The 26,450-nt window shown below is 40.1% G+C and overlaps 4 protein-coding genes across 5 annotated transcripts; 2 read left to right on the top strand and 2 right to left on the bottom strand.

Annotated features, from left to right (window-relative positions):
- The first annotated feature begins 2,862 nt into the window (after positions 1-2,862).
- LOC103145413 (ATP-sensitive inward rectifier potassium channel 12-like) lies at positions 2,863-9,446 on the top strand. Of its 2 annotated transcripts, none has more exons than XM_007562844.2 (2): positions 2,863-3,564; positions 6,576-9,446. In XM_007562844.2, exon 2 carries the CDS (start codon positions 6,695-6,697, stop codon positions 7,964-7,966), a length of 1,272 nt encoding a protein of 423 aa, XP_007562906.1. In that variant the 5' UTR covers positions 2,863-3,564; positions 6,576-6,694; the 3' UTR covers positions 7,967-9,446. The 2 variants fall into 2 exon arrangements, with proteins under 2 accessions (XP_007562906.1, XP_016532366.1); XM_016676880.1 differs by having other exon boundaries at positions 6,579-9,446.
- A 6,526-nt stretch (positions 9,447-15,972) lies between these two features.
- On the bottom strand, positions 15,973-20,303 carry LOC103145414 (elongation factor Tu, mitochondrial-like). Its single transcript, XM_007562845.2, has 10 exons — positions 20,235-20,303; positions 18,941-18,987; positions 18,717-18,855; positions 18,462-18,628; positions 18,019-18,288; positions 17,775-17,907; positions 17,566-17,670; positions 16,871-17,022; positions 16,376-16,495; positions 15,973-16,275 (listed from the first exon to the last, which is right to left on the bottom strand). Exons 1-10 carry the CDS (start codon positions 20,269-20,271, stop codon positions 16,105-16,107), a joined length of 1,341 nt encoding a protein of 446 aa, XP_007562907.1. The 5' UTR covers positions 20,272-20,303; the 3' UTR covers positions 15,973-16,104.
- A 656-nt stretch (positions 20,304-20,959) lies between these two features.
- Positions 20,960-24,208, top strand: hspbp1 (HSPA (heat shock 70kDa) binding protein, cytoplasmic cochaperone 1). The gene is made up of 8 exons (XM_007562848.2): positions 20,960-21,101; positions 21,387-21,517; positions 21,830-22,046; positions 22,128-22,352; positions 22,468-22,623; positions 23,192-23,288; positions 23,425-23,536; positions 23,925-24,208. Exons 2-8 carry the CDS (start codon positions 21,398-21,400, stop codon positions 24,003-24,005), a joined length of 1,008 nt encoding a protein of 335 aa, XP_007562910.1. The 5' UTR covers positions 20,960-21,101; positions 21,387-21,397; the 3' UTR covers positions 24,006-24,208.
- Positions 24,209-24,388: 180 nt separating this feature from the next.
- Positions 24,389-26,325, bottom strand: tmem86b (transmembrane protein 86B). The gene is made up of 3 exons (XM_007562849.2): positions 26,233-26,325; positions 25,844-26,087; positions 24,389-25,719 (listed from the first exon to the last, which is right to left on the bottom strand). The coding sequence occupies exons 1-3, from the start codon at positions 26,281-26,283 to the stop codon at positions 25,253-25,255; spliced, it is 762 nt and encodes a 253-aa protein (XP_007562911.1). The 5' UTR covers positions 26,284-26,325; the 3' UTR covers positions 24,389-25,252.
- Positions 26,326-26,450: the final 125 nt, after the last annotated feature.

Below are 26,450 nucleotides of genomic sequence, written 5' to 3' on the forward strand. Positions count from 1 at the left end.
GTGTGTGTGTGTGTGTGTGTGTGTGTGTGTGTGAGTGTGTTTTATAAGCACCTCCAGGGTTTCTTCTAGCTCAAGCTGCCCCACCAAAGCAGGTCCTCATGACTGATCAGGTATAAACACCGGTACGCAGGTGCACCTGCTCAGGCTGTAAAAATAAGTGGCCCATTTAGTCAAGCAGAGATCAATTACAGCAACCAGTGCAGAGGCTGTACTCAGATCTGCGAGTACAGCCTGTTTCCAGAACCAAACCTCTACTGCTGTGTTTACTCTGCAGCTGAAAGGACCTCACGGATGGTCATTTTCGGCTGCATGCATGACACCGCGGATAAAACGTTCAGTTTATTTCTTGTTTGCTTGTTTATTTTATTATGACACTGTTAAAAAAAACAACAAAAACAGGAAATATCTAAATAAATCAGGTCCAGAGGAGTGTGACCTACATGCAATGCTTGGATTTATCAGTGTTTCCATGACAATGGATAAATCCCACGTTGTTCACTTAGGACAAATATAAATTTGGCACCTGGCTGGAAACAGCAGCCTCTGCCTGGAGGATGATGCTCCTGATTGATGCTTGAAGAACTCGCTGTAATACTTATCTTATTCCTCTAAACTGTGTCAGGAAAAGACATTTGGGGTTTTTTTACTTATTTTTTTTGTATGTTTAAAGCATTCTTGACACTTCATGCAATAGGATAAATGTGATTCAACACCATAAAGAGTTTATAATGTTGAAGATCAGAACCTTGCTTCTCTTCTTTACAAACTATTTATGATTATTAAAAATAACAACTAGGCAAAGTCAGTAGTGCTGGTCACCGGCAAAAGGGCTTTTACAAAATCTGGGTGCCAGTAAATGGGCCAGCAGTGTTTTTATTTAAAAAACAATCATTTATTTTATTCAAGACTTTATCTCCCTGATACAAATGCGTATTTTTCTACATTTTCATCAAGAGATTGTGCTGCTACAGTGAAAAATCTTTATGTTATAAGGGTTTTTACACTTCTTTACTCCGGGTGCTGATAGACATCAAAGATGGTGATGTACTGTATATTTCTCTGAAAAACAAGGAAATCAGTATCAGCACACCTGTGATTATTTTTGCATGGTTTAGCAAGTTAAGCTATTTTCATTGGGGGGGCAACAAAATCACACTTTAAAAGTTTATTTCACTATAACAGTGGACCAGTAGACCAAAAGATATTTAGTTAATACTTTACTAACCCAGACAGATTCTTAAAAAAACATTTCTCATTTTTATTCATCATTAAGATTACAATGTGTGTTTTTTTTTTTTTTTTTTTTTTTTTGGAAACAGATGTAGTGATTCTTTTTTCTACCATATTATTTACATATTAATTTTGAATTGTTTATGTTGTTTTCCTAAATTAGTTTGGGTTTTGCGTCTCAGAATACATTACACCCAAATGTACAAAATGTACAAATTCAAACATAAAGATCTGATGAACATATCTAACTCTTTGAGTCTAAATTTGTTTTAATAACAACATTAAAATCTACCAACCAACAAGTGAAGTCGTCATTTCAACATCTCCCCCCCCCATCTCACATCTGACGGCGTTAAACCTCCCAGCTCTGAAATGGATAAAAATAATCCAGACGTGTGCCGGTCATCTGAAAGGTGATCAAGTGTGACCAACCACTGGAACCGGCTGAACCTGGCCCAGTTTGTGCTGCCGCAGTGAGGAGGCCTTTAAATAACTCGCTTGGTACACAACGACGAGGCTCTGGGTTTACTCCGTCCCCATGGCACGCTTTTACATCGTCATCGTCCCCATCTGGTCTCCAAACTGAACCTGTGACCCATTTACAGTTCTGACAGTAACTTTGTACAGTGGACATCTACATAGGAAGCAACAATAGTTTTCAAGTTGTTTTAAAATGCTTATGTGTTTTTCTCAAAATTATTAGCTCGAGTGTTTTTTTTTTGTTGTTTTTTTTTTAGTGTTATATTTAGAGGAGCAACATCTTGGTTTCCTTCATACAAGCTGAACTCGGAAAGACAAAAATGAATAAAATTCAAGTTTGTTTGTTTTTATCCATAAAAGAACAACATGCCATGGTTTAGTTCGGTGCGATGGACACGTCATCCGGGCAGAAATGTTTTCTTCTTTGGTGTCTGGTAGTCAAACTTCATACATAAATCCTGCAGTAAACGGGAAGTTTGAGACTCACCAGAGAGTATTTAGGTTCTTGGCAGAAACGACCTTGTTCTTGTCGTTTTTGCAAGAAAAAGGACAAACTCGTGTGTTCACTTGGACTTATGGAAAATACAGAAGATTGTTTTTGTACATAGAATCAGTACCAACCGAAAAATTCCAGCAGCTCCTTCAGTGATGCTCACGATTTCTTTAAAGGCTTCCCTGAAGTGGTTTTTTAAGTAAATTTTGGAGAAACGTGCAGTTTTTGCAAGCTTTATAATGTCCCTGTTGCTTATCAAGTTTATTATCATTAATTGTAGGCATAGATTGAAAGAGACTGGGTGCTGTGGGCAGACTTGCAACCAGGTTGTTGATTTTTTATCTTTTGCAGCTTCTTCCTGAATAGACTTGTCTAATGCATTTTAAAACCCTTCCATTTTAACATGGGAGTCCATGTTTTAGAACAAAATAACCAATATATTATGGAAAAATATTGAAGTTCAGAAATCAGCTATTTGCTATTCTAACAGAACATTTCCAATATCCAAATGAGTCTAAACGGAAACCAAACCAGTCACTGGAAGTATTTTCTCTGTATTCAAATGCTGTATAGTCAAACCAGTTTCATAAGAACATTTCCACTCATCATGTTTGGGTCAGGCTTGCACGTGTTAAAACCTGACGGAACCAGTTGGTCCTTTCATCAGCAGTTCTCATCAGCCGATCATCAACAATTCGCCGAGGAAGAGTGTGTAGTCACTTCTAAATGCCAAGTATCTACAGTGACACGGTGAGAGGGAGGGGGAGGACCAGAGATGAGCCGTGAGCAATAGTTCACTGGATGTGGGATACGGAGTGGGATATGCAGCAGAACAAGATCAGATGGCAGATATACCAAGAAAGTGAGAGACACGTGGAAGAGGAGAGACTGTCGGCCACCGCTGCTGCGAGGATAAACTGTGAAGAGTCGAATTGTTGATTGGACCAGACCAGACCAGCAGGCCATGAATGCATTTAATTAGTCCGCTGTTCTATTTTGAGAGTAAAAAATTATGACTTCAGAGCCTGGCTGAAGTATTTCTGTAATTTTTTACATTTATTTTTTCTTTTTTGGTCTGTTTCTGGACCCCTGGACGTCAGGACAGATTGGGATCCTCTCCAGCTCTGGTGGAGAAATAGATCATTTTAAATCAGACGGAAACATGAAGATATTAACTGGTTATTTGCTTTGCTTTCTCGGGATGATAGAGTGGTTTTACCCTTAACAGAAGAGAAAAAGAGGAAGGAGCTTGAGGAAAGTCATGCAACAATTTGGCTAGTGAAAAAAAACAAAAAACCTGGAAGCTTTGGAAAAGAAGGAAAAATAAAGATCTGCTTTTATCAAGAACACATGAACAAAAGGTGAGTTTTTCTTTTAATAACACATCACAGTGAGGATGGATTTATCGTTGGATCATTGCTCATCTCACAACTCAAATATATTTCCAGTAAGAACAATTCACAGCAGGAAAAGCGCTTGCCGTCTCCTTAGCATTAATATAACAGCACAGCAGGCAGAGTGTGATTTGTGAGAAAGCAGACGAGCTTTGGCACCAAGAAATTAGAAAATAATATCCCTCCGAAACTCACATTCTGCTTCCTAGCAACTAGATGATCAGGAAACAGCAACTATTGTTTAAAAGCACGCAGAAAAATCAAATCCGCTGTTATAATTCAAAGAGCAGTTTGACACTTATTAGTGCTTGTCCCAGTACCGTGAATTTGTCCCTGCCCTACTTTTTTTTTATTACATGCACCTGTTAAATGAAGGGTAGAAACAGGGAGTTATCCAAGATCCATGATGGTGACGCTGGCAGGACAAACTACATGACTCCACCAAGAAGATTTATTAAAACAAATAATAATAATAATAATAATAATAATAATAAAAGCACATCTGTTGCAAATATATTTATTTGATGATTCCTTCATCATTAAACTGAGAAATATGAGAAAAAGCAAAGAAATGGAAGCATATTTTCCTATTTTTGCTAGAATGACCCAGATATTAGTGTTCATTTTTTGTTATGCAAACCAGTTTCTCTTTTTCTTTTCTAACAGCTTTTAGAAATTAAATTAGTCTCTCCATTTACAACTCAAACGCACAGTATGTTTAAACCTAAAGGGCGGCTTTTAGTAAACATTTGCATTTTGTTACTAAATGCCATCATTCAAATGGATACTTAGCCATTTCTCCACCAAAGTGAACCCTTAAACTTGCTCCCCCCTGCAGTCTGGGGGCCAGCAGATGTCCAGAAACTATTTCAAAATGAGAGAAACGATTGTCCAAATTATGTTAGCATCTTACTGAATTGCAGTCTCTCAAAGTTGAACAGATTATACATTTTTTGGATTTTACAAGGATGCCACTTTGTTGGCTTATTATGTAAAATTATAAATGCTTCTTTGTCATCACAAACTTTACAACTATTTGCAAAAGTTGATCCCAGACAGCAACGCAATAAAAAACAGGGAAAAATTAAAATATGTAAATATATTTACGCAGCATGTACAGAAAACAAATCTTATCTGAAAAATGGAGTTAAGATGAGGTTGTTGTTTTGTTTTTTTTTCTCAAAACTATTTTAGAAATTTTTCACATATAAGCTTGATTTTACACTTGGGGTTCCATAATAACATCCAGATGTTCGTAATACCTTTTGGATTTCCTAGTGACCAGTTATCACAATAAAAATACTGATTTTTTATCTAATTGTGAGACACATTGAAGCAGTTTTTGTCCAATGCAAAGACAACTCTATGAAGGCCAAGGAACACAGCAGAGATGTCAGGAGTAAAGTTGTAGACAAGTAGAAATGGACGCTGCCGCATTCATCAAATTGCACTCACCATTTTCACTCACAAAATTCATACAAAGATGTTAGCTGCTTGACACAAAGATAAATCATAGATTGCAAGAGAAAGTTGGAATCAAACCAACAACTTTCCGATTGTAAGACGAATTTTTGCACGCAATCGCAGTCGGCCCAGTTTAAAGCAGGTTTATTTTAAACTTTGAAACTCAAAGTGGATTATTCAGTTCATCGTCAACAAAAGCTTGACGATGTTCCCCCTGAAAAAGAACTGATTCTAAATTTAGTTCAGAGTGCTTAAAATGAAAACATTTTTGTTTATGCGATGGTTCTAAAAAAGTATTCACTCATTGGGATATTTTACCACTCATCAAGTCCTACCACAAGTTCTCTATTGAATTGAGGTCTGGGCTTTGACTAGGTCACGCCAGAATATCCACCTTGTTATCCTCAAACAATTTCTGTGCACCTTTAGCTGGAAACTTTAGGATGTTGTCAGAGTCATGTTGCATTGACGGTTTCTTGAGCACAGATGGGGGAAGCTGCAGGGGGAAGGGCATTACTTTAGGAAAGCTTGTTCGAGGCTACAAAAGAGTTGTAATATGAAAAAGAAAAAGATAAAACAGGATAGATAAAGGAGATGAATACTTTTAGCTCAATACAGAGTGTATGAATAAAATAAAAGTCTGACGAAGAGATTAGAAACTCCCACTGGAAAGTAATAATCAGCCAGTGACTATGAGTTCAGTTTCTGAAACTGAAAACTTACAAGGTGTCCATACAGGACTCTGCAAAAATAGTATTATCTTAGCTTCAAAATGGATAATCTGACAGTTTAAAAAAAAAAAAAATCTCAATTACTACTAACTCATTCAATAGTAATTACATGCCTGAAACTTTAAGGGTAAGTCGAGTTAATCATTTTCTAAAGCACGTAGATGGCACTGCACTGTTACAAACCATTTTTATTAAAACTAAATATCTTTGGTGATCACTTTGAGGGCTGCCATTGAACCACTTGTGTCTGAGCTGACCTCTGTTTCAATACCCAGTTTTCTGCCCCATCTTTTTTTAGCCCCTATTACGTTCCACTTCAGCCTCGCGAGGGAATCACACAGCCTCATCGCGGTACTCCAGTGCCTCTAATAGTTGTGCCAGCTGGAGGAAAAACAAGATACGTCACATAAAGTGGCAGGGCATTGAATTAGCTGGCTATTTCTGTACCTTGATGAGCTTTGAAATGTTTATAGTATGAACCAGAGTATTTCCGATCATGCAAGAGGAGAAACGAGAAAGTCAGACACAGATCAATGCCTCGATTGTCGCCGAAAGGACGCTTTGGAGGGCAAAGGGAAAAAGCCAAAGTTTGAAACTGAAAACACTGAAATATGTCTGTCACAGTTATTCAGTGAATGAATACTGAACACTGAATTTGAAACATTTGGACTAAAAGGACAACTGGTTAAATGTTTTTCATCACACTCTTAGTTTTTGTCTTGTTCTTCTGCTCCATCTTTGTACTTGGTGATAATAACATCCTGCCTGTCCTCTCCTTCCCAGAAGTTGACGACTGCTACCAAGTTGTCACCAAACAGAGCTGTGCACCTCTGCCAGAGGGCTCAGCTGTGCATGAGCCAGGCTTGTTGTGTGAAGCCCCCCTGGCTGCGTTTCACTGCGGCATGAGTGTAGGAAGGGCCCACCACCACCACCACCACAGCTTTCTGTCCTGTGAAGAAGAAGGATTCAGACTCGGCACCATGCCGGCCGTGGGCAGCTTTGGCAATGGCAAGATCCATACGAGACGCAAAGGCCACAGCCGGTTTGTCAACAAGACCGGCCAGTGCAACATCCACTTCTCAAACATGGACGAGAAGTCCCAGAGGTATATGTCGGACATTTTCACCACTTGCGTGGACATCCGCTGGCGGTACATGTTCCTGCTGTTCAGCCTGGTGTTTGTGGTGTCCTGGCTGACGTTCGGCTTGGCCTTCTGGGTCATCGGCCTCCTGCACGGCGACATGGAGAAGAACAGGGGGGATTTTGTTCCCTGCGTCACGCAGGTAAACACCTTCGTGACGGCCTTCTTGTTCTCCATCGAGACCCAGACGACGATCGGTTACGGAGCTCGCTGCGTGACGGAGGAATGCCCAGCGGCCGTCTTCATGGTGGTCTTTCAATCCATCATGGGCTGCATCATCGACGCCTTCATGATTGGCGCCATCATGGCCAAGATGGCGCGGCCAAAGAAGCGTGCCGAGACTCTGCTGTTCAGCCACAACGCGGTGATCGCCATGCGGGACGGGAAGCTGTGCCTCATGTTCAGGGTTGCCAACCTGAGGAAGAGCCACATTGTGGAGGCTCATGTCCGGGCTCAGATGGTGAAGCCCCGCTACACCGAGGAGGGCGAGTACATCCCCCTGGATCAAATCGACATGAACGTTGGCTACGACAAAGGCACCGACCGCCTGTTTTTGGTCGCTCCCCTCACTGTCATCCATGAGATCGACGAAGAGAGTCCCCTGTTTGGCATCAGCAAGCAAGACCTGGAAATGTCCGACTTCGAGATTGTGATCATCCTGGAAGGACTGGTGGAGGCAACGGCCATGACGACGCAAGCGCGAACCTCCTACCTGCCGTCTGAGGTCCTGTGGGGCCACCGCTTCGAGCCCGTCATCTTCGAGGAGAGGAGCCAGTACCGGATCGATTACGCCTACTTTCACAAAACCTTTGAGGTGCCGTCCACGCCCAGGTGCAGCGCCAAAGACATGGAGGAGAGGAAATTCCCAACGTCTGGCGCCAACTCCTTCTGCTACGAGAACGAGCTGGCCTTCATCAGCAGGGATGAGGAAGGGGATGGAGACGCCGAGACGGAAAAAGACAAAAGTTGTCCGTCGGAGCTAACCCCAGCTGACCGCAATCAGCCATCGTCTCGAAGAGAATCCGCACTTTAACCTTTGTCTGCTGACAGAAGGTCTGTCATGGCTGAAGTGGGTCGGCTTGTGAATGTCGTCCTGTAGACACTGGGACACCGATGAGGACGCCTTCGTAACGGTTTGAAGACCAGTGGTACGCCATGCCTGCCACGCAAGGGATAAATTCAAAACGTCACAGGATGCACGACTTTTTCTTCCTTCTGAGATGGTTCATGAGCTTTATTACATGCAATTGGAAACTGTCCTACTGACGAGGATCTTAAATCTGAAGTGCATGAAAATCAACATGGTTTTATACATACATGTATTTTGAGAAAAAGTTCACAGCTTCAACTGGACTACATGCAGCTGCAAAATGACATGACTTTGCAGTGCAGCTGATTTACTAAGCCAAATTTTTAGACTAAACAGATTTTCAGCTCAGCATCATACCGTAACAACTGCCAAGACTCAAAGTAATGCCAGTAACTCACCTTGACAAAAGGGACAAAATCATAAATGACAAATTAACTAGGAAAACTCTTTGCTATAAGTTAATACAGATCTTAAAGTCACCTGAAGTCATAAACACACACTACCTTGAGCTTTTCCACATTGTGTCACCGAATCTCAAACTAAGTCCAGACCTATTTCTAACTAAAAATAACTTCTTTCAGCCTCTCCTTTGTGTTGTTTTATCACAAAATCCCAGTTAAGCACATTGAAATTTGTGGTGTATCATGATAAAATGTGTACTTACTAAAAAAGTAACTGCTCAGAGCCAAAATGCAACAAATATCAAATTGCTAAAAAATCAAAGATAATGTTTTCTTTTTTTAAAAAAAAAAATGTTGTTTAGATAGTATAATGCAGTTGTAGCATCTTGTAGTTTTTTTATATTAATCAGGATATGTCATCCAACCAAATGGCAGCCGGGGCCCCTGAACTAGTCCAGCAAAGTGAAAGATTGTGCCAATAACGCTGACCTCTAACATAGACGCTTCCAGCTTTCAGAAGAATTACACAAGGGGCTCTTCTGCCGAGGAATCACAGCACAGTTTGCTGCTGAAGACAGTTTCACAGTATGGGAGTCAGGGAAATATAGAATAAGTTTTTTTGTTTATTTGTTTGTTTTACCTCTCTTCATCTATGATTATAGAGGCGAGGTGGAATCTCGTTCAGCTAATGCCCAAAATGAAAAAAATAAAAATAAAAAACTACACAAAAACAAGGAGAAATGTTATGAAACACACAATGATAAATTATAGGAATAAGAAAAAAAAAATCAAGCATGCACATTTTTAATAAAACATCCTCATCCTTGAATGTTTTCCAACAAAAAGCACGGCTCACTTTTTGGTAGAAACGTGTGCTGTCGTTAAATTGACTTGACAGAGTCATCATGTCAGAGGAGATTTTATGCTGTCCTGTTATTTAAAATGTGCAACATTGCAAGATTTGAGCAGTTCTCATCACAATCTGTTCTCACTGGAAACAAACCATGCAAAAAGAAGAAGAAGAAGAAAAAAATCTGAAACCTTTGATTTGTTGTTAATGTGAATAGAGGTGGGGAAGATCAACTATGTGTCTCACATAGTTGATCTAAGTAAGACTCCTGATTTGAAATGACCTGCTGATGTAACTCCACATCATTTGCTAAATTACATTTGGCCCCTCCACAGAAACAGACACTTTAAACCTAGGCCCTAAACCTCATAATAGACTCCTAAAGTACTGTTAAAAGACACTTTAAACAGTTCATCTTCACTGTTTGTATTTCTTATAGTAGATAAATAATAAAGCCTGTAGTTAGGACTCCTGATTCTCTCCTGAGATGAATGACTTTCTCCTCACCATTAGTCAAACCAAAAGCTCTATGTGGGTTAGCTTTGTGCACCTGACGCCCATTTCAGCAGATTTGTTGTGTTTTTTTCAATATATATATGTTTCGCTGACTTGTGCTGAAAGCAGCAGAACCGGCCGTCTCTGGAAACCAAAGGGTGGTTCCTCTGCACTGAGGTCAGATCTTCCTGAAGAAACACAAAAGTTTAAATCTGTACAGCTGTCTGGAAAACATTTTGTAAATAGTTTGTTTATCTCCCCCTCCCCCCTGTTTTTCTGACTTAAAAGTGAAGAAGAAAAAAAAACAAAGGAAAAAAAAAACCCATAATTTCTCCATATATTTTTGCTGAAAAGATTGAAATAATGTTCAAAGACGATTTATTTGTTCTCGATGTCTTCCACTGAATGTATCCGAATTATTCTGATTTTTGCCTTGTTTCGTTTTACTTTGTTGTGTGAAACAACAACTACCTGGAAATGCGCAGAGTACAAATAAAATCTACAGATTACTATAATAAAACACCACAAAGCCAACCTCTCTGCCTTTTCTTCCTTGCAGCCAGACACCACAGCGACAACAAGCACCTGCTCTGTGTTGAGTTTTAACATAACATCAGCAGGTGGGGAAGCGTGAACAAGTTGCTTGGAAAAACAGGAGCGGGTTATAATTTACGGTGGTGATTTGCTGAACCCTCTCTGGCTGGGAGGGGGGTGCAGGGGGGTCAAAGGTCTCCGCTTTCACTCTTATGTAACCCAGCAGGCACGCCTTTCCATGTACATGGAGAAGACGTGGCTGTTCTTCATTCACGTTGAGCTCAGAGAACACATCGCAGACACAGAAACGCACACTCAAGATCAGGCAGCAATCTAAGTTCTTTGCACGTCCAGGCTGAAATTTCTACCTCTCTGTCCTTCTTGGCTAAATAGCTCAAGTTTAGTCTGTATTTTAAACATGTTTCTAGGGTGCAATGCATGCTAAGCTATTGGTAAGCAGCTAAACAAAGAACACAGTGAAATTATTATTATTATTATTATTATTATTATTATTATTATTATTATTTGCATTTTTCTCTATATAAAAAAGAAATCTGTAGCTCTTCCAGAGTTACAATGGCCGGCGTGATTTGTGTGCGGTTGTTACCCGACGTCTGAAAGCAGCTGGCTGCACTGGATTTTATTTAGTGGAAGCTGAGAAAAAGGGGGTGGCACACAGATAACAAGAATGCAGAAGGGTCGTAACATGAGAGCATGTGTTGAGGTTCTGGAGGCGTGAGATAGATTTTCAGACGGCAACAGACTTCTTTCTGTCCTTCCAGGAAGGAAATACTAGAAACACATTCGCGTCCCGGTCCTGCCTTCAGACGTCAGATCGGTTTTACTAATTGACCTGACACATGTGACGCCAAAAAGGCATCAAGCTGCAGATAAACATCTACCTTTTTCTTGGTAGATTAAATGAGAACATTACTTGTCACATCCGTGGAGCTGCATCCTCCGAGATGAGCCGCGTGATGGAGGAGATGTCTCCCACCCACTCGGCATGTGTCGGAGGACGAGAAGTCATGCGGGGTCGGTCTCTGAGCGCGCAGAGTGGGCTGCTGAAAGCCGCACTCAGCCCTAATTGTGGCAGCTATCTGTGCTTCCCTTCAGCCGACAGAGAGAGGTGGAGGGCAGAGGAACACGACGCTCCGCTGGCAGCTGCAGCTCCTGCGCCTCGACGAAGAAGTCCTGACGCTTCGGCACAACATCGTTTATTTGCTGCTAATGAGCTGCCGTCAAATTAGTGATTACTGTCAGAATTTAATGAGTCTTAATGAGTTAATGGTCTCAGGAAAAAAAAAAGTATGCTAATAAAATTTGTTCCTTTGAGTGATTTACTGTTCTGCGCAGAGGTTTTAAACCACCTTCAATTTCTTAATGATTTTCTTCCAAGCAGAAGAGCTTCCTCTTTATCTTAAAATGTTCTGCAGGTTCTTTAGGCGAGCTGCAGACCATTACAAGTTCGGCTGCTTCTTCACATGGCTGTGTTCTGTTCCTTATCTTTGGCACTTTGGCCAGGTTCATCCCAGACGGTGAATCTGAGTCTGCCTTTTCCACTCTAAACCCAGCTTTGATGTGTGTTTGTCATCATGTTGGAACACCCTGATGGTGCGTCCAAGTTTCTGCCAATTACTTGAAGATTTGCAGGAAAAATAAGGAACTTGCCGGAAGCTCTCCTTCATTATTCTATTGACTTTGAGGTTTTTTTGGGAGGGGGGAAAAAAACACACAGCATGATGCTACCATAACCATGCATGTTGTTTGAAGTCCTCGTTTTGCCCCTACCCAACATATTTCTTATCATTGTGGTCAAGCAGCTCAGTTCTTGCCTTGTTTGACCATGAAATATCTTTGATATTCATGTTACTACTCAACCCCCAAAAACAAATAAATAAAAGTGAAAACCGAAGTTGTTTCAGCCCACAGGTCCCGTCTAAGTCTAAATGAAAACATTAAAATTATCGCTTGGTTATCCCAACTGATTCATCCCAGCTGCCTTTCAAACACATTTGGGTAGATCTCTTTATGTGGATTTGTGTTCACCTTTTTCTCAGCCACATTTCAACGTTTTTAAGGTGGAGGCAATTTCATCTTTTCTATATGCGTTCTTAGCAAAAAAAAAAAAAAAAAAGTTTCTTAAGTGGACATTTGAGTTGAAAGAATTGCTCCTTTCTTATTCGGCGCTAATTTTAAACTCCTTTCACTGCTGCCCCAGCATCTTCTACTTTAAGCTACAGCTACAAGCCTGGATGTTTGTTTTTTAACATCCTGACCTTTTCTTTTCATGTGACGGCATCAGTTTGTGTCAAACAGATGAAACTTGAATGAAAAACAAATTGGATGATCTAACAGAACAATGGTCACAAAAAAGACATGGGAACTAATTTGGACCTATAACCTTTATTTTATTAATCTGTATCTGTATCTGTGACAGGAAATCAATCGATTGAACTGAGCTCTACTTGTTCGACTAAGAAATAGATCCACACGTCCAACCAGAATTATGCTAGGAGCTTTTTGATGGTTGTAAATAATAGAGCCTTCATGCATAATTTTGACAAACTTACTGCTAAATCCACGAAACAATTTAAGTTGCACACCCAATTCTAGTTTTTAACAAAATAACCTTTGAATAAGAATGGTTCAATTAAGCTATTAAAAGCACCAATTTTTTCTAACTCTAATAAACATCTGCAAGTATTTAGTACAAAACATGTTTTGGTGCTATTTTTTTTAAACTGGCTTCATAAATAAAGCAACTCATTGACACTCATGTAAGATAACTTATCCACTTTTCGCTTGGAAATATTTTTTCTATCGATTGCAACGAGATATCGAAGCTGTTCTTGGCTCAAGGAGTCGACATATAATCAAGACATGGTCACGCCAAGGAAACCCACTCTTAGCATTTTCTTGATATTTCATTGCAGGTCCTTTTCCCAACAACCACTGGCATCAAAAGGTTTGGGTGGCATTGTGTTATTCTTCTTGTGGGCGTGAGCAGCTTGAAGGTTAAAGACGATGAACTTTAGGATGGAAGAAAAATCCACCCTGGGTGGGGAAAAGCTGACAAAGGAAACTGGCAATAGGGCTGATCAGAACGGGATAAGGTGTTATCTAACTGCTTCGAAATGACTTCATATGAACTCGTGTTACCTTTTGGTCCTATTTCCAAGCATCTCTAGGACAGTTGCATCTGAAAATCGTTTCAACAGTTTTAATCGTTGAAGAAGAAGAAAAAAAGTATCTTTCCTTATGCTTGTACCAAATTAAACTTGAATCATTCCCAACTTAATAGCAGTTCACTTTCAGTCTACAGTATAAAAAGCCATCAGAGGTCAGAAAAAGGGCGCTGAGCTGTCAGTTACCGGTTACTATGGTAACCACCAACTGCCAAGTGCAGGATAACGGAACTTAAAACGCCAATAAATTTCTGGAGAAACAACTTCCCGACCAAACAAAGCAAACTCAAAGAACGAACAATCAAATCTTGACAAACTTCACTGGCAAAATAAAACCCCGTTACATCTGCAACGTGAGCAGTTGTTAAAACTAACAAGTGGAAAAACTCGTTGCAGGAGTTGCTTGAATCGCATTTGCTGCTTCAACTGTTGGTGAAACATGTAGAGATCTCTCACTGTCTGATGCCCTGAGATATTTAGCTCCTGGAAACATGGGTCCTCCAGCTGAGCACATCACTCAGCGGTGCTCTTTGCTCCTGGCCCTTGACCGCTGCAGACGTTCGGGATTTGATTACAGCGGGAGGCTGATTGGATTACAGGAGACTCTGACTCGAATACCGACAGCAAACACGGCAACTGAAGAACGTCTGACGAGCAGCCGGAGTACCGACCGCTGCTCTGACCTCCGGGACACGATCAGGATGCAAACCTGGAGACGGTATATTTCACAGAGTGTGTTAAAATTTTGAGGCACAAGGAAAAGAATATGTTTAAAAAAAAAAAAAAAAAAAAAAAACTGGAAAGTGTGGTGGGTGTTTGATTTTTTTTTTTTTTGGCCCACATGCGAGGTGGTGGCAGCATCAAGCTGTGAGGATGTTTTTCTTCAGAAAAAGGTCAGAACAGGCTGAATAATCAGATGGAGCTAAATACAGAAGACGTGTATTTTATACTGGAAAACAACACTAAACATGCACGTGATGTTCTCTCCAATTAAACACGTGGTGTATGGAAAATGTGGAGATCCTCAAAAGGTTATGAATAAGTTTTGTTCCGATCCAGGTCATTCTAATTGTCAAAGTGTATTATTACAGTCATGAATTATATGTCATAAAATCCTGCATTTTTAAGGTCTCTTCGCAGCTTTAGTCTGAAAGAAAATATTGTATGATACACAGTCACATTCAATAAACTTGAATATTTTTAAAAAGTTTATTGAGTTCAGTAATTCATTTCACCGAGTCAAGCCTGTACTTCTGCTACGATGGCTTTCCACTAACAGTTTATGAGAACATGACATTTAAGATTAAAATATTACATGAGACCAATAAAAAAAAGGAATAGTTTTGAACACAAATATGTGTATTTACTGAAGTGTATGCTTACTATATGCTCTATGTCATGTACTAAATGTTTTAATATTATCGAATTAGCATTTCACTGCTTTCACTTCCGGGCCTGCAGAACGCTATAAGAATAAATACATTTATTAAGACTATAAATGTTTTCACTAATATAACATTAACGACTAATAATTTTCGGTTTTATGCAAATTAGCTTTTTTTCCAAGTTGTATTCACGGGTGTTTCTGCTTGTCACGTTTTTGTTTTTAAAATCATTTATATTTGACTTTACAGTTAATTTATTGACGCTTTTGAGGTGTTGGTGAGTGGGATCTTTTGAAAACATAATAAAAAATATAAAACCTGCACATTTATACTTCAGATTGTGTTTGTGTTTTCAATATTTCAGAAGTGAAACAAGATTAGGAATATTCTCAAATTTTAGGCAAATCTAAAAAAAAACGTGTAAAATAACTTTTGTATATGCTCTCAACTATGAAGTACCAAAACTGACATATAAAATAAAAAATAAAAGCAAAAAATCTCTATATTTTTCTTTTTCTTAAACATGTCATTTTCTTTTACATTTATTTTAATCGGAGCTATTTATAACTGTACAGTATTATTTTTTTCTGCTGTAAATTTGCCCCTGCATTGCAGTCTCTTCTTTCAATTTTTAGTTCTTTTAATATTTTTAGCTTCGTGTTTACCTACATTCTTCGATTTGCTTCTCACTAGTACACATGAAATTCTCCGACAGAACAAAGGATATTTCTATTCTAAAAACGAGAATATAAACTTTGTTTCAGGCACCTCTGCTGCCCTCTTGTGGTACAATAACACAATAGCATGCACACCTGTATGCTTCATAATCTCAATTTTGCCGCAAGACTTGTTCGATATGCAATATTTTTCAGGATTTAGCAAAAATTTATAATAATTTCATTCCATGTTTGAGACATTAAACTTTACAGGAAAACATTCAGCTGGTGATACCAAGCACCACAAAACAAACAGGGCAGTTTTATTATTAAATACATTTTATTACACAAATGACCATTTTGACCAATACAGTCTAAGTTGCACATTATAGGTATTTTGGTTGACAGGAACTGCTTAACACATGCTTGCGTTTTTTTCTGTGTTATCTCAGCTTTTATTTCAGTTTTCTGTGTTTCTGTTGAATAAATTCATCTGACTCGACAAACTCCCAGCCGTCCCCCGAACAGATCCCTCCCCATCCCCGCCCAGCCATCTCTGCGGACTTTCCCCTTCAGCCCCAGTTGAACTGATCTTCGTCTGTCATGGTCAGGATTTCTGTGACCAGGCCGGTACCGATGGTTTTGTTTCCGTCTCTCAGAGTGAACCTCTGGCCTTTCTCCAGCACCATGGGCTGGCGAAGCGTCAGATTCATCAACATGTCCTCTCCTGGCATCACCATTTCCTTAAACAGAGCAACACAGTCATCGTCCGGCAACAACCCGATTTGCAACTTAGACTCTCGACCCGGTCGAATTGAGACAACAACCCTGGAAGATGCTCACCTTGTCTGCAGGTAGAACGATCCTACACGCCATGTCCCAGGTGAGGGAAAACATGATGGGCATGAAGTTGGTGACGATCGGCTTGTGTCGGCCTCCCTCCTCTTTACTCAGAATATAAACCTGGAAAACATTAGACACGCTGTGAATCGTGTTAGCTAATAACCCTCGTTTCAAACTGACGCAAACTAAAAATAAAGATTCGTTGCTGAAATATTTTGGAGAAGGAAAAAACTTCAGCCGCATAGGCTGCTTGGCGTTAATTGGTGTGAATTGACTTCTGCTGAAACCTACAAAGGCTTTTATAACACAGATGTGGTTTGTGGGTAATCAGAGGGATTTGATTTCATCATAAAACAACTTCGCCAACTTAGCGGTCTTGACCTTATAACCTCTCCAGAGTGAGAGTGTGCACCAGGAATGAATTAGAAAGGACTATAAAAAAATAAAAAATCTGAATTAGACGTCATTAGTAAGTGATTATTTAAAGAGACACACCTGTGCTTTGACCTTCTGGTGAGGCATGATGGACCCCGGCTTACACATCACCATCCCTCTCCTCACGTCTTCCCTCTTCAGGCCTCGAACCAGAGCGCCCAGGTTATCGCCGGCCTCGGCCCGGTCCAGAGACTTGTGGAACATCTCGATACCTGAACCCGACACCGGCAGACTGCTTCACTCATCATGTTGAAGAAGTTTCCGTGTAAAAGCCCACATGCTGCAGCAGGCCGGGTGTTTCGACATTGTAAAACAAGCATACGCCCCTCGAACTGTTCTCACACTTTGTCCCATTACAAAGGACAAACTTTATTTATTTTTTTTCTTTTATTGGGATTTTATGAAAGGTCAACATAAAGTACTGCATCATCTATTAAGTGGATGGAAAAAGTCTGCATGATACTCCAATTTTTTTATGAATGAAAATGATATGCGTTTATCATCAGCTTCCTCCTGAGTAGTACGTGCCAGACTCTCCATTCATCTGAGTGAATAGTCCTGATTAGAAATGCATGCCACACCTTTCAGATTTTAACTATAAAATACAATCGAGGTTTGTGGGTGCTACATGACAAAATAATAAAAAAAATTTAAAAAAAGAGCAAATGCTGTTGCAAGGCCACCATATTGGCTCCCTTAGATCTGCTGATACATCATACACATTTTATTTGATGTCACAAGATGGAGTCGCTCACCTGTAACCACAGTCTTGAAGGAACGGTTGTGACCCATAAACTCACAGTCGTCTCCTTTCTTTATCAGGCCTCTCTCCAATGTCCCGGTCACGACGGTCCCTCTGCCTAAAGTTTGGATTTGTGTTCATTACTTCCAGTGTGCTAAATACGACAGATACGTTTGCACTTTATGTGTAAAGACATACCCCGAGTGTATGAGAGGAGCTTACCTGGGATAGAAAAAACCCCTTCGATGGGCAGGAGGAAAGGCTTTTCCAGCTCTCTTTTGGGCAGAGGAACGTAGGAATCCACAACCTCCAGGAGTTTCATCACTGCGGTTTCTCCCAGTTCAGGCTGCTTGTTCTAACATGGGGCAACAGCATCAGCAACACGAAACAACCGGGACACGTCAGGCTGATGATTTTAGTCAATACTAAGCAAACCGATAAAACACAAGGTGCGTCCACATCCTACCTCCAGGGCGCAGAGGGCAGAGCCGATCACAATGGGAGTGTTCTCGCCGTCGTAGCCGAACTCCGTGAGCAACTCGCGCATCTCGATCTCCACCAGCTCCAGCATCTCCTTGTCCTCCACGGCGTCGGCCTTGTTGATGAAAACCACCACGTGCTCAACGCCGATCTGCCTGGCCAGCAGGAGGTGCTCCCGGGTCTGAGGCATCTGGCCGTCGGTGGCCGCCACCACCAGGATGCAGCCGTCCATCTGGGCTGCGCCCGTGATCATGTTCTGAAAGACGGAGAGCAGGGGGGGATCCAGAACTTTTTTTTTTGGTCTCGGGCCACTTTTGCCTCCTTACGGCAGAATTAAGGGATGGAAAGATGGATGAAGAGACTCTTCCGTCAGAGCAACGTTAAGTGTAAAAGTCAGGCCATGTGCCGGGGAGAAGCAAAGCAGATTACCTTGACGTAATCGGCGTGGCCAGGGCAGTCTGTGTGGGCGTAATGTCTGTTGGCTGTCGTGTACTCCACATGAGAGGCGTTGATGGTAATTCCTCTGGCCTTTTCCTCTGGAGCATTGTCTATGTCCTCGTATTTTTTGTAATTTGTACCACCAGCATCAGCGAGCACTGACAAAAAAAGGAGGTGACGATACAGAAATAAATAATAAGGGAAGACTTACTGGATGTCACGGGTTTTAATCCGAAGGGATTCTACCTTTTGTGATGGCTGCGGTGAGGGTGGTTTTGCCGTGATCGACGTGGCCGATGGTTCCTATGTTCACATGAGGCTTCTCTCTGGTGTACGTCTTCTTGGCCTCGACTGCGAAGGTCCGCCGACTCAGAGGCACAGCGCACTGCAGGGAAAAAGACAAACCAGGACTCAGACGCTAAAATCCGAACTGACCGGGCCCGAAAGTGACAATCCGTCTGGTTTCTTACGAGTTTGAACGAGCTGTGCAGAAGGCTCGGCGAAGTAAGCTGTAGGGCTGAGGGCGGAAGATAACAAATGTGTTAAAATGTTACATTTGTTTTAGATTATTGCTGTAGTTTGTGAAGGTAGTTTTTTTTCCCAGCTGAAAACATGGCTTTTTTTCTGTTTTCACCATTTCATTATTTATTTTATGAGAAAAGTATTAAAATACATAATATTATTTTCACAATTCTCTCCAGGCAAGTTCTTTGGGGTATCGTTGTTGATCAACGATATTCTGAGCAAGAAGGACTTTAATTTTAATCAAAATTTAATCTGAGCTTTTTGTTGCCTCTGTGTACCAATTTAATAATATGAGGTATAAATAACCAATGTCTTTTTGTTAAAAAAAATGTATTAGATTATGGTATCTATTTCTATATCAGGTTTTTGTATGAATGCAATGAAGCTCAAAATACATACCTGGTGTTCAGTTGAAAAAAAGAAGAAAAAAAAACAATTTTGTGTGATATGTGGAAAAATAACATTTACTTTAGTTTGGAAGCTATCTTTTATTATTATTTTTCGAAGAAATTGTGCATAATCTTGTTAAGCACACCTCTGATCTTAATAGGCCACAGTAATAAAGGCTCATTAATAATAATGAGCCTTTATTATTAAAGGCTCATTAAGATTGCATTTATGCTTTAAAACATTGTCATTAATCTGACGTGTTCACTTCAAGTCTGGAACACACCAGACTAATTTCCACGCAAATAAACCAGTGTCTGCTCATTTTCGCCACTTGTGTAATAGTTGCCTGTTTTGTTGTTCCGTATTCAATGTTGTTGCACCTCAGAATTTCAAAGCACTAAGCAACATGACTGTATCGATGTAACTTTTGACTGAACTACACCAACAATCTAAATGTTAGGTAATCAACTTCACAGGATTAGAGTTTAGCTTTTCATCAAGCTTCAAGAAGCTCTGCAGCACCTAACAAACGAACAAGCCATCTGAACCAACTGTGATCACTACACGACGTTGTTCTTTAGGTGAAGTGTATGTTTATGTATCAAAATGTCTATTTTTTGGACATTTTTAAAGGCACTTCTTTGTCTCAGACTGTATCCGCATCATATCGTTAGCTAAGCTAACCCTCACCGTGATAACGTGACCTTGCTGTGCTATCGGAAGAGACAGCATCACCTCCTATATTTAATTGCTTACATTTATCCTCAGTAAATAATGGTTCTGTGGCTTAATTAGCTTCAGTGCAATCAAAAGAAATCACAAAGTACACTAAGAAACTAATATTTTTACCAGAGAAACAGGCACGCAGCCCCACAAGCGTCGCCATCTTGGATAGTTAGGCAAACCAAAGATTATGGCAATATCAAGAGGATACACTGACCACACGCAAAGTTGTCGTGGCGAATATACGTTATCAGTATCTTAATTTTCCTGACTGCGATTCCAAATTTTACTATGCTTTATTGATTTAATCGTAATAATTGAATTGACTGTGTATTTATGTAGTAGTAAATCATCGAATGATTTTAAATTTAGATGTCAGTGCACCCCGAACTTTATTGAAATCAAACATATTCGTAAGGTTCACACATTACGCATTTTTATATTTTTTTTTAGTAATGATTTAGCATACTTAAAATGTAATAAATAATTACACATATTTTAAGCAAGCTTAATTATTTATTGATGATATAATATAATATAATATAATATAATATAATATAATAATATTCCAGCCATGGTTAAAGGAGGGAATTGTCTTTAAGCTTCAACGTTACTCTTTGGAAGTTCCGCTTACTCACTTACCTTAAGTACGCTAATATGGTTAACCTTATTTTTGCAGCTTTTAAATATGGGGGTTGTATTTTATAATTATGAATAAATAAACAACCTAAAATGAATAAAACATGCAGATACATAACCTGTTTTGAAGTGGGCTCAGACTTATTTTTAGAAAATGACCGAAGAGCACGCCTCACAAATCTTGCTTGCCCATTGTGTGTTGTTTTACGGTAAAGCATGGCGGCCCACTCGTGAGCTCAACTAGCTAGAATGTTCTAGCTCTTTCACATGTCTGTGTTTATAGCAGGATACACGCTCATCTCCTGCTATTTTAGAGAAGCACAGTTTGTCTCGGTACATCAGAACTCCACAAAGGTAAGTTCATGATGCGTATTCCTACCCATTTTAAAGTAGTGAAATGAGAATCCAATTTTGTTCCCAATTTGTTGATAGGATCTTTATGATCATATCATAACCTATCATACAAATTTACCTTGCTAGGTATTTTCCTTGTCAGAATTACTCCTTATAAATAATATCTCTCAGTTTAAAACTGCCCTGGTTTTCTTCTTATATATATGACTTATATTCTTATATACATATTGTAATTGTCCTGTGTCAAATGTGTCTTTTTGACATGTTTTGTTTCTTTGTGTGCAGGTGTGTAAGTCATGTCAGACGACAGACAGGACAGGAGGTACCCCCAGAACCTTCAAGGGGTCCTGCAGCTGGCAGTGGAGGCAGGGTCAGCGGCTGAGGGTCCAGTCCCTTCAGAGCCAATGTCAGATGAGGTAGGCACAACTACAGCTTTTAATACCTTGACGAAGAATATGATGAACCATACAGTTGTATATTTTTGTCCTGAAGCAATAGGGAAGGTATCATCAGTAAGGTGTAACCAAAATCATAAGTTAGGGTCGTAGCCATGACTCCTAAATGAGTCATTAAGTAGCTTAACTGTTGTAACACATGCCATGTTGAGTATGAACTTGAGAATAAACAAACATTATCAACGAAAAGCGCATAGAGTACCAGTGAAACATACTATAGTTAATAGTTCTGATTTTTAAAAATCCATGTTGACTGAACGTCCCTCCCTTCAGAGGAAGACATGGCTGAGAGAGGCTCTGTCAGATATCTGCAAAGGTCAGATGGATGAGGTGGAGCAGATGAAGCAGAGCCTGGCTGTCCTGCAAAGAGAAGAGCCAAACGAAAAGGAGCAAGATGGCGAAGAAGAGAGGGAAGAGGATGAGGAAGATGAGCGAGAAATGGCCTTTGAGATGCTGTCTGAGTTGTGTGAGAACCTGGACAATGCCAGAGGTTTGTGAAAGCTGGAATAGTTTGCTATCACATGGAAGCCAGTTAAATATACTTATTTCACCGTTTTCATGCTCTTTCCAGATCTGATGACCCTTGGTGGCCTGGAGCTGTGTGTCTCCAGGTATCTTTGTCACGTCCAAAGCGGGCTGAGGTGGCGGGCCGCCCAGCTCCTCGCCTCCTGTGCTCAGAATATGCCCCAGGTCCAGGAATACCTGCTTAAAGCTGACGTGCTGCCAAAGCTGCTGCAGCTGACGGATTCAGACCCCAATCCCACCGTCAGGGTGAAAGCCCTGTACGCCGTCTCATGTGAGTCCCTGAGGCTTTAGACCCTGATGCCACATCTATGAGCCATCTCTGGAGGTAATGGTACCCAGGAGATGCAGATCTCTGTTTACTGATCTGTTTTCTGTCTCCTCTGTAGGTTTGGTCCGAGAGCAGGAAGCCGGACTGCAGGCGTTCGTCTCTCACGATGGTTTCTCGGTGCTGATGAGGAGTATGCAGTCTGAAAACGAGAAAGTCCGGACCAAGTCTGCTTTCCTTCTGCTCAACCTGCTGACCTCTAACCCGGAACACAAAGGTGTGAAGGAGAGACACGCCACACTAATGCTGATGTTGTCATTTAATGGTTTCTGTTACAGTTTTGGGAATTAATTTGTTGTAATTTCTCTGATAAATATTTAAATATATATAATAAGTGCAGTAATTAAAAAAAAATCTGTCAATATTTCTACAAATGTATCAGTAATTTAAGAAATACAAAAACAAATAATTAAATATAACTTAAATCCAAAGTGATTATATTTTAAAATCATATGTATTGTCTACTGTATTGATTGAATTATTTAACATTTCCTGGGCTATGATACATTATGAAATCATTTAAACTGCCATTTGTGGTTTTTTAAAAAAGACCCTAAAATATTACACCAACATTTTTCTGATTTTCATAAAATGGAAAATGTTAGGCACAACACTAAGTATTTATTTTTTAAATACGTTTTTCTCTGTCTTTTTCCATTTCATAGTTAAATGAACCAAATATTCCACATATTTTACTTCTATAGTCGTGGGATTATTCATTTTATTTTCAAGTTTAACGCTGATTCATCGAGTGTGTTAATGCTCTTTAACTTGGCCTCTAACAGAAACGGTTGTGTCGATGGGGATGGTGCAGCAGCTAGTTTCTGTTCTCCGCTCACCGCATTCGCCTTTCCACGAGCACGTGCTTGGTGCTCTCTGCTGGTAAGAAACACTTTGACTTAATGCTCATTGTCAGCAGTAGACGGAAGCAGTTTGCTCCCCAGCAGGGCTATGTAAATGAATAATGTTAAAGTGAATATTAGGTACTGATGTCCGACCTTGATTGCTGCTTGTCTAGTTTGGTTGAGGGCTTTCAACAAGGCCTGGAAGACTGCAGGAACCCGGCTTTGGGTTTGGAGGAATTCCTCAAGCAGCGAACCAAAGAGCTCCAAGGAAAAGAAGAAAGTCAGGTAAATAAAAACTTCTATCCCACTTTTCCCCATTTTGTCACATACCAGAAACTTCAGTATATTTTATTGTGATTTATGTGATGAATGCATAATTGTACAGTTGAAGGAAGATAGTTTTCAGATTTTGCATTTAAATCCAGATTCTGTTGTCTGGGTGACTATTAGTTTATGCACGCTACAAATATTGCTCTTAAGAAGAAGAAAGCTATAAGAAGTTGCCACAAATCATGTACGGAAATTGAACAAATGTATAGAAGATGTTTCTTTGGTCCGATGAAATCAAAATCAAAGTCATACATTATAGAATTAAAAAAACTTCACATTTCAAAGTCTCAGATTACTTTTAAAACTTTGTCATTTAAAGTCTTCCTGTATCTTGCACCAACAGGAGGAGCTTGACTTCTGTGAGCGTTTGAGAGTTTTGTGCTTCAACGGGCAGCAGACAGATGATGTTGGGATGGATCGCTGAGGCAATTTATATTTTTAAACCTTGCCTGTTTTTGCTTCTGTATGAAAAGTAAAACATCACAGGACATTCATGAGCCGAATCGTGGATGTGGAGCAACATTTTTTTTGTCTGTTACGACAGCTGATGTTGATGTTTTGCATGTACATGTTGGATTTTTACCGTGTAAATAGTTGTTCTGTATAAAGCTTCTGTTCAACTCTTCACTTTCACCTCTCTGTGTTAGTTCTTCTTTTATGTAACACAAAAACCTGCCCATAATAAGCATTTTAATATTTTTGGTGTATGTACAAAGGTGATTTTTTTTCAGCACAAACATTTTATTGATTTAAAGTTAGGAGTTAAGAATTATTTTTAATCAGACTTTTTATATAGAATTCTCGCAGTTGTGGACATTGGAAATATTTATTGTAAATAAAATACTGCTGTTCATGCACATTCAATGGGCAGTTTGTATTATGGCATCACATGTACAAGCTATACATTAACATGAATTTCATGTAAAAATATATTCCCATAAATCCCAGAGTGTACAGTGGCTTACAAAAGTATTCAACCCTCTTAAACTTTTCCACATTTGTCACCATTCAGCCACAAATCACAACGTTTTTCACCTTAACGTATGAAAGAGAAGAAAACATATGCAGTTTTTAACTTTTTTTTTTTTTACACAAATAAAAATAGGAACCAAAAATTACTGTTTGCCTTAGCTCTAAAATGCAGTGAGCGTTGTGAAACTAACACTATACTCTCACACCGAAAGCATCATACTGTGGAGAAACTGGATATTATGTAGGGGTAAATTAAAGAATAACACAACAGCTAGAACTTCAGTGGAGAGGTTTGGATGAAAGCATGTCCATGTATTAGAATGGCCTAGTCAAAGTTGCAAAAGTAAATCCAGTTAAGATTTGAATTATTTTGCAATGAAGAATGGGCAAACATTTCCACTGAATCCAAACAAAATACATTGAAGTTTGTGATTTTAATTTAATGGAATACAAAGACATTCAAGGAGTGTGAATATTTGATCAAACCACCAGAAATGCGCCACTCTTCCATCCTCAGTCGCTTTAAACATAAATGTGAATGTCAGCACTGAAATCTAAAAACCTATTGCTCCTGTCTTGTCCCAAGCTTATTTTGCACTAAGTTTCAAAAATAAGCTTGGGACAAACTACACCATATTTGCATGGCTTTGGTCAATCGAAGATGCTCTTCTGATGTTAGGAGCAGCTCAGAGATCCAGTTTAGGACCGCTTCCACTTTGAAAAGTCATCCTTGTCCTCCGCTGCTTTTATATCACCCACAGCAATCAGCAGCTGCGCCAAATAATAAGTCACCATGACAACAATATGACCATGCTCGATTGGTGGCAAAACTTTGAAGACCTGCAGAGCCAGGGAAGCATCAGACACCATGAAGATCAAACTCCCCGATAACGTAGCTACTTGGCCCGTCCGGATGGCTAATGCAGCCATCATGGTGATTAGGACGAAGTAGATCCCTACGCCAGGAGTCAGTAGGTCAGAGTTTGGTGCCTTCTGCAGGAACGGAAAAAGGTAGATGTAGAAAGCTCCTCCCACGATTACAAGGACCAGATGCAGAAAGCGGTTCAAAGATGAGGAGGAGGAGGAGGAGGAGGAGTACGTTGCATAACGACTGGACAGGAAGGTGACGGAGTAGAGCAGATGAGCCACAGCGAAGGCACCCATTCCTGAGACAGACGGTGGATTTTCAACATTAGAAACAAAAACAATCTGCTCGTGATTAAACAAAATTTATCTTTAACAATTGAGGGAAATGTGCTGCTAACTTAGATTTAACTTGAAGACCCTTACCGTGGATAAAAAGCTCAGGCCACACCAAGCAGCAGTCCCCAACAGCAGAGAAGATCAGCCCCCCTGCCACACCCAGGACACTCTGCCCTCCGTTCCAGCTCAGGACCACCGTGGCCAGCAGCAGAGTCGGGGCCGCTTTGACACCTGCGGACACTACTGATGGGACCAGATCAGGAGTCCAAAGGTAGAAGTATAAAGCCGAGGACAAAAAGAAGGGCAAAAGGGAGAGAAGAAGGGCACAAGACTGGAAAAGACAGACAAATAACAGCAATATTTGTCACATTTTTCTTACGTATTGCACTTTAGTCAGCTTAATTAAGTTTTTTTTTTTTTCCGGAGTTTTTAATTTCCAAAAAAAATAATAATAAAAAATCGGGGTAAAAGAATACCATGTTTCTCCTTCGGCGCTTGTCATAGGCATCAGTCTCAAGGATGTCCATTTTCACCCTGTTAGCTGAGTTTTGTCTTTTCCTTCACTAATGAACAATAATCTGCATTAAATGTCACCAGCATGCAGTCCTCAGATGTTCCCTGTGTCCCTCGCCTTGAATCTGCGCCGTTCCTCTCAGTCCGCTGGACTTCCACGAACATGAACTTTAGACCGGTC

This window comes from Poecilia formosa, unplaced genomic scaffold (assembly GCF_000485575.1).
Source record: "Poecilia formosa unplaced genomic scaffold, Poecilia_formosa-5.1.2 Scaffold142, whole genome shotgun sequence".
In the NCBI taxonomy this organism is placed as follows: domain Eukaryota; kingdom Metazoa; phylum Chordata; class Actinopteri; order Cyprinodontiformes; family Poeciliidae; genus Poecilia; species Poecilia formosa.